Source organism: Pelophylax lessonae (assembly GCF_965119305.1).
Source record: "Pelophylax lessonae genome assembly, chromosome: 4".
Lineage (NCBI taxonomy): Eukaryota > Metazoa > Chordata > Amphibia > Anura > Ranidae > Pelophylax > Pelophylax lessonae.
This window is the reverse complement of record NC_138771.1, coordinates 252,408,157-252,420,827: the sequence shown is the minus strand read 5'-3', so window position 1 is coordinate 252,420,827 and position 12,671 is coordinate 252,408,157. Positions and strand designations below refer to the sequence as shown.

The 12,671-nt window shown below is 35.8% G+C and overlaps 1 protein-coding gene across 15 annotated transcripts in view; it reads left to right on the top strand.

Annotated features, from left to right (window-relative positions):
- NAV3 (neuron navigator 3) overlaps positions 1-9,044 on the top strand; it is a 921,889-nt gene extending 912,845 nt beyond the window's left edge. For all 15 annotated transcript variants that reach the window (XM_082254072.1, XM_082254071.1, XM_082254082.1 and 12 more), the window contains one exon: positions 7,229-9,044. In XM_082254072.1, the coding sequence (XP_082110198.1) occupies positions 7,229-7,348 (120 nt within the window). In that variant the 3' untranslated portion in view covers positions 7,349-9,044. The remainder of the gene's footprint in view (positions 1-7,228) is intronic.
- The last annotated feature ends 3,627 nt before the right edge of the window (positions 9,045-12,671 follow it).

The window sequence follows — 12,671 nt, the reverse complement described above, 5'->3', positions numbered from 1 at the left end:
TAAACACTGTTTTCTCACCATATGTTCTAGGTGTTTTTAGCACATAACAGTTTTATATCTTTTTTTATGGTGCATTTTACATTTTTGCTTCAATTTAGCTGTAGTGTTTTCCACAATAAGCTAGGCATATTCTCAAAGAAAGCTAATTTATCAAGCCCGTTCCGCCAAGGAAAATGTGGATTCCTTTATCTAATTAAAATTATAGTTTTATTCCAGATGCCTGGCTCTGATTGTATTATCATTGTTCATGTGAAAGGTTTTATCTCTTTCAATAGAAAAATACACATGCAGCTTCTTTGAAGGGATAATGCATTATCAACAGTCACATGGGTGTCCTAGATTTGAATCTGGAACAGCCAGCATGTTATCATCACTTACTTTGATTTTTCTTTGCATTATCCATGTGCCGTGTTCTGGAATCTTAAAAAAAAAAAATGCATATTTTGGCAGTTTTCACAGAATAATGCTTATGACACTTCTCAAGCTGTCAAATTGTATTGTTAATCATACCAGCTAAATACTTACTATGTATTTAAAATTTGCTAATTATATTTACAACAGCTGTCTCCCTATACTTACAATATTTCACAATTTTTTTTTTCTTAAAGTGTGATTTTAACGCCGTCTTGGGTAAGCTGGACTTCTGAAAATTCTTAGGATACTCTTTCTCCTTAAAGTATATATAAGCCCCCCCAAAAAAAAAAAAAGTAATATATTGCAGTTTATCCTCGGGTAACAACTCATTCACTGTACTGTATCTATGGGGGACCTGCATTGTCACAATGGACTCCTCTTCTGGTTTTTACTACAAACACCTCCCACTCTTTCTATTACATAGAGAGGTGGTGCTCTGTAGTTCACAGAAGATTTTGAGGTATCAGTTTATTGCGCAGAAAATTACAAGAGCAATTGGTATTCTTCTGTAATTGCAGAAATTCTTGCCTGAAAAGGAAAGTGCAGCCACCATGTATACAGATTGATAAGCGACCAGTAACTCTTTTAGTTTCCACAAATCCCTACTCTCCCCATCTCCTGCACATTCCTATTGGCCAGCAAAGCTGCCCATCACAGTCATGGGTCAATAGAAATGTGTGAGTGGATATTTTTGGAAAGTTACCCCGAAGTGTCAGACCTTAGCTTGTCAGAACCACTTGGAATTCTGCCATATTACGTGCAGGTTATTTATAACATATAGAAATATTGTTTCAAAGGTTATGACTACCCTTATTTATTTTTATTAGTTATTGTTAAGAATTAAGACATTTTCAACAAATTATTTTTCATATAGGTTAATGAAATTATATTTAAATAAGGATTACTCTTTTTTAAATCATGCAACTCTTTCCAACCTCCTAAAAATGTTACAGTCACCTTTCCCTTCTGGAAAATAGCTGTATTTTATGTGTATTATTTTACATCTGCAGTAGCTAATTAAAATTCCACATTGCACCAAAATGATTTAAGAATGTTCAACATATACAACAATCTAAAATCCAGGAAAAAGTATTTGGTAAAATGAGCCTTAAAAATAGAAATGTGTTCAGTGCCTTTCACTAAATTTAGTTGGTCACCCCAGGATAGGGCAAGGTAGTTATGTTTTCAACATATAATATCATACTTCTTTGTGTGGGTAACAAGGATTAAAAATCTTTGCATTTTTTTCCCTAAAGGGCTGTTACAGCTTTTGAAATTTCAATGCCAAGTCTGATGTTAACTTTAAATAAGCTAAATAATCATCAGAGTCAAAGTTTTGTCAGAAGATTTCATCACCAACCATTTACCATTTAAGTTCTCTCAGTTTTCAGTTATAAATTCTTTTGACTGCCCAAAACATATTTACATACATCATGGCTGCACCCCCTCTTAGATATGCATTATGTTTGTGTGTTATAATAGCAATTTAAGTTTATTTGTCTCAAAGTTTGCAATGATAAAAAGTTGTCCAACTATGGAATATACAAAATCTTTAATGCCACATTTTCATACTAGATTAGGTGACTCTTTGGCACATATTCAAGACCGAATGGGGTTGATTTACTAAAACAGGGCAAAATCCGGTGCAGCTCTGCATAGAATCAGCTTCCAGGTTTTTTTTTTTTAAGGCTTAATTGAACAAGCTGTTGGAATGTTAGAAGCTGACTATCTACCCTGCACAGCTCCACCAGATTGTGCATTCTTCTGCTTTAGTAATTCAACCCCAATACAGTATGTTTTTATGTAAAAAATAGTAGCAAAATTGGCACAAACTGAGAGACATGTTATAGTTACCTGCTCTGTTCAGCCTCCTCTTCTTGGGTCCCCCACTGGCACTCCTTGCTCCACCTCTTCAGGGATTGCCCCATAGAAAGCAACTTTCTATGAGGGCACTTGTGTGGGCTCTATCTCGAGATGCCCTGTCTGTGTTGGCCCTGCCCCCTGCTCCCTCGTCACGGAAATTGATTAATAGCAATGAGAGCCAATATCCTCTGCTGATATAAATCTGCCCATTGGGAGGGTATAAAGCTCTCATGCACATCACTGGATCGAGATTGGGCTCAGGTAAGTATAAGGGGAGCTGGGGGGGATCCTCTGGCACCAAAGTTTTTTACCCTAATGCAGAGAATGCATTAACCTCCCTGGCGGTATTCCCGAGTGTGGCTCAGGGTGGAATTTCAGTGCCATTAGGGGTAACCCCGATCCACACTCGGGGTACCGTCAGGGAGAAATCTCTGTATCCTGGAAGAGGTTACTTACCTTGTCCCCGGGATCCCGCAAAGTGTTCCGGCAGTGTGTGGCAGCCGGATCTCCTGCCTGATGCTGTGTGCCCCGACTTCCGTTCCCTCCAAGCGTTGCGTCGCAGGGGGGTTGAACCGACGGCAAATTCAAAAAGTAAAACACAAACACACTGATATATTGTAATCCTATTGGATTCATTACTACATAAAATAAATTGACCTTAGTTTGCCCACCAGTGCCCTTGCCTGAAGTTTTACTGTAATATATATACATATATATACTTTAACTTATTTATAGTTATTTATTATATTATAATTTATGATTTTGTGTTTCAAACTTTATAATACCCGAGATGTTATAAAGAAGAACGCAAAAAAAAAAATCATATGTAAATAGTTTGGGCTGCTCGTCCTTAAGAATTACATGCAAAATAATGGTACCGCATTCAGCACCTAAAATCTGAAAACATCATACCGCCAGGGAGGTTAAGGTAAAAAAAAAAAAAAAAAACCTTCCGCCTTTTTAACCATTTTAAAGGAGGATATTTTGGAAACAAATTCTGTCAATGACCAATTCTTCACAGGCTTCTTTGAGAAACCTATTAATAACAAAGGTCATACAGTGCCATGTTCAGAATGCAATCGCTGTCATGTAGATTCATGATCTGTCACATCCTATTGCCTTGTTTACAAGTTTAGAAGCTGCTAACCTAGGGCAGATGCAATATAGTTATAAAGCTTCGGAAATGCCTGTGTTAATATATACCTTTAGAATGTCCTTTGATGGTCAGGTCCCTTACTAAGAACAATGGCTGCAGAGACATCTGCTCATTCATTTGAGCTTGCAATAATTTTGTTTAGCTTGTTTCAATACCGAAATAATATACACAGCTATGTCTATAGAATTCAACTGCATTCACAGAATGTTCAAAGTTTGCATATGCAAAGCATTTACAGAGCCAGCAAATACAAATTTGGAAAATGTAGACGATGTTTAAAATTGATCACTGAAAAGTCTCAGTGTTCAGGATGAAATAAAAGCTGTGTATAAAGTGTATCAGTTTACTTCCCTAGGGTAGATAAACCAACATTATCTGAAAAGTATACTGTGGATTTACAAGCATTGGGAAATAAAATCTTCCTATCATCTGCAACTGCAGCATATGCTCACTATTGAATCATCAAAAAGATTTTAAATGGTGTGTTTTTTTTTTTTGGATTAAACTATACTGTAATGTAGACAGGTAGGACTACATATTGCCCTTTTTAACTATGAATTTTGTAGAGTATTTTGGAAGGATTATAAAAAAAATGTCTCCACTAATAGTCTAGACTTCACTGACCAGTAAACCTCTAGTTAATTCCATGGAATCAAGAAATAAACAGAGGGCGCACTGGCCTAGCACATTAACCTCAATACAAACCGCTTATTAAAAGAAAGTACAAATTCATACTCACAAACATAGATTTGACAAAGACACATCAACACTAATGTTACAGCACTGAGATTGTCGCATCACAGATATGAAGTCCTTTCAGCAACTGGCTGACACATTTCAATGCCTTTCCTCTTCCTCAGAGCCTGCCCATGAGCATGGGATGGGATTCACACCTCTCTGTTTCACAGCACAGGAATTTTCTATATAAATTATTTAATGAAACACATGGGATTATTTTTTGATGCATGTTGCAAAGCACATTGAAATGCACTTTGGAGTGCACATTACTATGCATTATTTATGCATATATGACATGTATTTAAATGCAAACTCATAAGAATAGAATTTAAAACTCGGATGTGTGTAATGACATCTGATCCTTAAAGTGTGGAAGGAGTAGATGAAAATGGGGCAGTTGCCATAATGTTTAAGCATACATGCCATACATGCACATTATGGCAAACTAACTTTTGCATTTTCCTTTCTCCAGTGATGACAGGATTCCGCTCTATATAACCACAGCCACCTTCTTAAATTCTTTTTCTAGACCTGGCACCTTCCTTCTTTAACCATCAGGCAGTCTGAAGTGTTACAACTCCTATGCATAAATGCTAAGGTTGCATTATCAAGGCACTTGACTGAATTCCTTGGAAGTTTACAGATGCTGTAAGTGTACACTGCACTGTGCAAGGCCCACCGGCAGTGTAGGTTAAAAAAATATTGACAGGAGTCAAGGAGTTTTAGGAGGAGACAAATAAAGTTTCTTCTACCAAAAAATTTATACAAATTCACTTTTATCTGCTATTGCTACCAAAGTAATAGACAAAAAATGTAAAGTAACGTATAGTTACAGTAGGCCACCCAATATTTTTAAGACACAGTAAATTCCTCACCTTGGGAGAAGGGCATACAGCATGTGCCTTACTCCTTCAAAACACTATCCCTGGAATCCATAATGACTGGAGCAGGTAGATTTTGCTAAAGTGTCTCATATTCATTCTAAAAGTGCTGACGAAGGTGTCAAATGTATGTACCTGTCTAGAACTTGTTCCTAAATTTGGCTCATGCTGCTCCACTTTTAGAATGCGTGTGAGACACTTTTTGCAAAATCTTTCTGAGTCCGTTTTTATCTCTGTATGCCAAAAGAGAGTTGGTCATAATTAGCTCCACTCTTACGTTTGGCGAATTCAATGCGATACAATGTAAAATGGCGCACTCAGTGCAACACAATGTAGTGCATTTTAGAACGGTATTCTAAAACCTGGGCGTTGTGGAACATGTTTGTCTGCTCTGAAGAGGGGAAAGTGCTTTTTGATGTTTAAGCTACAGACTAAAACAAGCTCCATAGTAAACCCTTCTGGACAACAGTAACAGCTTATTTATTTGTTGTTTATTCACCACTCCCTCCCCTGCCCCCCAATACCCTCCCTCCTTTCTCTTCTATTTCTCTTTTTCACTTCCCTCTTGCCTTTTCCTTTGCCTTCCTTTATTTTTCAAAAACAATTTAAAAAGGTTAGACAGTTTGCTTTCCTTTTTCTGTTACTGGACCTGCACCATCTATAGTTCTCTGGGAGGGAACCAAGAGTTTTATGTTGGACTTATACTCTTAAATATTAGCTGATCCCTTCTTATGTCTGGACTTCATATACTGTATTATGTTGTATAATTCACTACGTATATTGTCTTGTTGACATGGTAACCGCCTGATCCTGGTTAAATAAAGTATTGGAAAAACAAAGTGGTGCATTTTAGAACTACCTGAATTTGGTGCACAAGTCACTGTCAGGACAAAAAGTGTCGCAAATGCTTCATGAATTTGGCACAATAAAATAACAAGAGGGATTAAAGTGGTTGTAAATCCTTCCATATACCCTGTGAAGTGATTGGCCTCAGGTGATACACAGAGATGAAACAAATTATCTTAGATAAGTTGTACTTGTTTATCTGAAGCTTAATCTTCTCTACATCCATTCAAAGTGCTGAATTATAAAGCTTGTCTGAGAGTTCTGAAGTCACACTTTGCAGAACTCTGTGAGCAGAGCTCTGACAGCTGATTGGAGGGAAGGGGGCACACCCCTCTTCACACAGCACACAGCAACAGAGCTGAGGCTGTCAATCAGCTGGAGGTCCCTCCCCATTATTATTTTTTTTCTTGGTATCAGGAAAACTTATCAGAAGTGATTCATACTTATAGCAGAGTAATGAATCAGCAGACAAAAGTGACACATAGTGCTCCTAATTAAGATAAACACACACTATAGAGGAATATGCTTTGTTCATATTTCATGTTTGTGCTTTATTGAATTTTCCCCTATGTGTATTATTGCAGTACCGTGGTTTATATCAAACATCTAAACAATGTGATGCTGTGATATCGCTTGAATGGCTTGGAACCATGATGCTGATGAAAACTCAATTTTTTTCATACATGCTGCAAAGCCTACATGTTGCTTTGAATAGAGACTCTAAATTGTGTTATGAAAGAAGCTGATTTCTGCATTGCATACCTTGCTGTTTTGTTTTTGAGCATTCAGGGGTAACTAACACTTTGCTGTCAAATTAGTGTCAAGCTTCAAATAGGTTCTCTTTATGACAGCATTCTTATCCTTTAAACTAATTTCCACTTTCAGAATACCAAAGCATCTGACTTACAGCACATTATTTTTCTACTTTTGTTGCATTCTTTGAGAACAGAAAAATCGAATAAATCATTATTAATTAACGTGCTACAGCCAGTCATGTTAATATTAAGAACATAGGAGGCAATGTTCGTCTTTTCATAGTTGAACAATTCCCTAACTAAGATAGATTGTTGCAGTAATGCTAGAATGGTTTTTTGCAGTTGTCATGTTTGAGTATTCTTCCCTTTTCTCTTTTTTTTTTTTTTTTTTGTTAATGCTGTATTATCCTTCCTATTTAATTTTTTTTTTTTGTCAATTTGACTTTCACAGTGTGATTCTAGGAAAGAAAGCTTTGGCCATCTATTTCATATTACATCACAAAATTACTATTTTGCTGGAGAAAATAAAGCTCTTTGGATTCAGATGGTGTAATGTTTTTCTCTTTCCTTCCCAGATGAATATGCTAATGCGGCTTCAAGAAGCAGCCAATTTTTCAAGTGGACAAAGCTGTGACAGTGATGGCACGAGTCACCATGATGAAGTTTTGGAACCATCGCTTGAATCAACTCTCTAAGGATTCATCCATGGATGTAATATTGTTATTATAGTTGAAAGGTTTTGTCCAATAGATCACTGCCATTACTGAAGCAGCACAATGCAACACCCGTACCAGGTAAATGTGCTGGTAGGCAGGTGACTTGGTTCATAAAAGAAGTCAGGTGAAAAATTGAAGTGGAAAGCTTGAATTAGTTTAATCTCAATGCATTTTAATATGAATGGAGTAGAGTGTATCTCCATTAGTCAACTGGAAAGAGCCCTGGATAGAGGGCAAACAAGCAGATTGCACATTTGCTAGCCAAACTGGAATTGTTTTATGTTCTAAAAGGTTTACAGCACAGATGCATATGTATAATGTATGTTCTTGTTTTTTTTACATTCTGTACTAATTGTGCTGTGTTTTAATCCACTTCAAATCTCTGATGTAAGACATTGTGCCGGACACGTGACTACATTAATGAGATTGTTGTGTAAAGTGCTGCCTCCGATCTGAATAATGGTCTTTAGTTCAAACTAAAAGCACAAAAATGTATTTGTGCATCTACCAGAAAATCTACTGTGATAAACTGGATAAGTGCCAATTGTAACTCTGAACTGCCATGCTCAGACTTCTGAACTCAGCAGTGTTGAATCACTTGTTTATAATTGTCCTTATTGCCAATCGGTTGTTTTTCTAAATCACTTACGGGCCACTTAAACAATTTTATAAAAATGATTATGGCTTCCCTTAGACCTGTGTTTATGTGAGTCTTGCTGATTAAGAAAGGAGTAAATAAGAATAGAAAAGTCTTATGGTGCCATCTCACTGCCTTAAAAATATCTCTTGATAGTCTTACAGTCAGAGTACAAACACAACTTATGTCTCCTTTCCCAAACTACTATGTAATTTCTCACTCTGCACAGTGCTCTAATCTTTTATTCTATAGAGATTGTGATCAACGAAAATCAAACAGAAAATTAATATATGTTTAAACTGTTTATATCTCTGAGATAAGGGTTAACAATGACATGTGTATCGTGACATCAAAACTCAAACAGGTGGTTGAAAAGTTTAAGTATTTTTTTTCTTTTGCTTGCTTTCTTGCAAAGGAAATATTTTGATAGATTTTCCAGCAGTGCTGGGAATACTTGATAAAAAAAATGAGCACAAATGTTTTATATTTAATTTCTCCCTTTCCCCTTCTTATAGACTTAGGCATGTATGAATTTATTATGTTGTAAATGGGGCTCTCAGTGTTGAATAAGACTGAGGCAGTGTAGAGTTTTTAATATAAATGGGTTGGTTTTGCACAGTCTAATTGGGTGGGTGTTGTATATAGAAACCATGACAAAAATGCCTTGCACCAATAAAAATAGATGAAAAAAAAAAAAAAGAAAAAAAAAAATCCAACAAAACACATTTGTATTTTAACTTGTTGGTGTGTGTTTCACAACATATTCCATACATTTTAAACAGCTCCAGAATTCAAAATCTCATACTGTTTTCCTGGTGTGTTTGTTATGTGCTTACACTTATTAGGATTATGAAAGAGATACAGTGCTACAGTCATGTTTCTAAAAACTATATACATTGAGCCAGTATATTTTGTGATAATGTCAGAATGTATTTCATGTGAGCTGATTGAATATAGAAAGGAGACCATGAATGAACCAACAAAGTCAATCATTGATTAAAAACACAATAATAATAATAATTATAACAATAATAATAACTGAAGGGCTATGGCATTGTGTAGACCTTGTAAACCAGATGCTACCTTCAACATCAATTACTGGTGCTACAGACAAGTCTTGGCCAAAACCGTGGTCATTTACTTAAATCCTTATACAGAAATGATGCTATACAGTGCTATTTTTAAGACCAGGTTTCCCAACACGGTGCTATTGCCCAAATGCAAATCTTAATCAGGTGGTGCATGTACAAATTTCATTCAGAGGCGGTCATATAGATTTAATTTCTAAAGAATACCTTCATGGTAATGTATTTAATGGGCATCAGTGAAGTAGGATAAAGGTGAGCATAGTAAGTAAAATACGCTCCCTTCTATGTCCCCAATTCTTTGTAGTTCCGGGTCATGTGGCCTGCACTTCAGTCTCTGTGGATATTGAGGATTTCCATCCAAATGTCTGTGGGACTGATACTAAAAGGAAAGAGTATAAGTGAGCAAACTACAAGACCTAAATGTTTAAGCCAGGGAATTCAAGCACATGATTAGGGGAGTTCAATTTGCACAGTACACTAGCCACCTACTACACTTGATATATTACCATGGTGCTAACTTTAGAAGTAGACAAAAATATGCATTAAAGGAGAATTTCAGTTAAGACCAAAATCATTAGTAAGTCTATGCAATGTCAGATTCTGACCACATTGCTATATTTTTCTCATTTCAAATGTGAGCTACAGAAATTGCCAAACAGATGTTTAAAAGTCTAGCTTCTCTGGTTCCTAACTGCTGTACTGATTGCATCTAATGTGATTGTGTTGCACAACCGGCAATGGCTGTAGAAGTCCTGAACACAAATACTTTTGTGCTGTAAAAAAAGCCATTAAAATTACAGTATGTTGAAAGAATTCTAAAGTGGAAAATTAAACTCTTCTATTAAGCAGTGCATAAAAAAAAAAACATATAAAAAGCTTACATGCTTAGTTACTGATTTATATGTTTTACTTGCAGTTCTCCTTTAACTTCAGACTTTTTGTGTGTCATTTATATTTGGTCTGAGTAAGATTGCAAATATTCTTCTGACATGCACACCAGATATAAGCATATAGACCTTCCTACAACACATCTCAGTGAGTGCATGTAGTTTACAACAAAGAAACAAATTGTTTGTGAAACATTTGTCAGTATACATTTTATATTTTGTACATTTTTTGATGTAACATATCATGTAAATAGACAGAAGCAGTGAAATAGATTCATCTGGAAAGTTTTGTAGTCTTTGTAAAGCCCTCAAAATAAGTTTTGGTGTAATTGAGATTAATTGAATGATGTATTTTCTATAAGTTGATGGTTCTTCTAGCCTGTAAACCAGCTTGCATCTATTTTTTGCAGATGTGCGCAGTGTAACTGTCTAAATTATTACTTTGCCATTAAAGTGGTATTATTTATTGAATGGTAATTATGTCTTTATTTAATCTGTATTAAACGTAATTATATTATACTTTTATTATCAGATCACACTACATGTTGTATTTATGTATAAATGCATTTGCATTAGATAAGGCATTAACACAGAAATGTTAATTTAACAGCCATATCCAGTATAATGCACAGGAAGGTGTATGCAGCTTACTCATTGGGGTTGACTTTCTAAAGGCAACAAATCTGTTCACTTTGCAAGGGAAGTGTAAGGGAATTTTCCCAAAAACGTATTGAATGAAGTGAAGCTCTATTGACGCCTATCATCCAACCATGTACAAGCAAAAAAACAATTTTTTTTCTTTGCACACAATTTGGTATTCTTTGCAATGTGAAATGTCTCTACATTTGCTAAGCTCTCAGGAAAATTAAATAGTACTGCACCACCATGGTGTAGGAAGTTTTACATTTTGTAATGCTCTCTGTCTCACCCACAGTAGGGATGTGGGGGGATATACCAAAACACTGAAATCAAAATTAGGATGTCAGCTATAAAGGACAAGCTGAGAAAAAGCAGGTAATAATCACACCCTTGCAGAATATGTGTAATAAAATGTAATTAATAGTAGAGAGTAGAAAACTTCAATAGAATAAAAAATATGGTAAATACCACCTTCCAATACCTGGATAACAATATTGTTGGATTTTTCAGGGGAAAAGGGAAAATTCCCTTGCACTGTGCAACAAAACAATCCTCTTTGTGGTTGGTATTCCAAAGTTACTGCCCTTGTGGCTAATGTATAAATCTTCATCTCGTATACAATAACATACATTTGGAAGAACCATGTGTAAATATTTGATGCCCGTATAAAAAAATGTCTTTAGGATAAACACAAAAATAAATACAAATGTGTGTTCACTGAAAATGCACCATATTTTGCCTGTAACATACATTAAAGGGGAGAGGCAAAGTAAGGGGTTATTATGTAGTGTAGTGAGTGGGGGTTAATATACATTGAATTGGAACTGTACAATAAATAGTAAAGTACATTAAGTGGAGAGTATACAATGAAGGTTTAATTTACTCTGGTATGAAGGGTAACAGAAAAAATGGCCAATGAACAGTAGCTAAAAAGGCTTAGTAAATGTGAAATATAATATTGGGAATGTGAACAGGTAGTTGATAGTATAGTTGTTTGATAACATTGCTTAACTGGGCATTGTGTGCTGGTGTGGAGCGTGTGCTGGGTATAGTGTGTGCTACTGTAGATGAATTGGCTTGGTATAAAGTGTGTTTCTGTATGGTGTGTGTGACTTTTCAAATCACTTTATGTTAGTACATTTTTCTTATTAATTATTGGACTCCACTGCTGCACTTCTATGCTCAAGCACCCAATGCACCTAAAACTCTGGTCCCATAATAAAGCTACAACCCTGTATCTGTTATTAATTCCCCCAGGCTTGTCTACCAGTGCAGAAGAATATTATACTATAATCTCTGTCTCTTTCCATGAAGCATGAGAGACACCAGCACACCACTTTTTTTTCTATGACAGTAGCATGACCTTTTTTTTTTTTTTAAATCTGATATTTACTTTCTCAAAGTAAGCTGTGCAACTATGGCTTACACTATTAGATCGTTATTTGCAAAAAGAGGGGGACAGCGCTCAATAAATTATTCGTAAAAAATATAAATATACTGTATATAAATCCTCAAAGAAGTATAAAGTGTAATCAAATAAATATCAAATAAATAGATGCATCAATTCATATATCATATTTCAATAAAGTGACCGTGCTTTGTGTCAAAAAAGTCCATTTAAATAAAGTGACAATGCATAAATTCTTGATAAAAAACATATAAATAATCTTTGTGCAAAAAAGCAGGTGCAAAGATAAGTGCTTGAAAGTGCTCAAATGTTCAAACAGGAGTGTTTCTTTTGATTGTGATGAAAGGAGAAGAGAAGAAGATCCACCACCGGAGGTATAACTCACTTACCAGATGGCCCCTTGGGGTCTAGCATTGGTAAGTGGTGTGCTGTGTATAAAATCCAAACCGGATGGAATGCCGACCTCAGCTTATGTATGGATCTCTCCACTTAATCCGATCAATGAATCGCCTTTGAAAGCTCTCCTCAAATCTTAACCTCATCATCAAACCCTGCTGTTTCTTCCACTACTTGGTCCTCCGCTGATCTCATGATAGCGAGAGATAGGCAACAATCTCCTCACAGCTCAGATCTCCTCAAACTA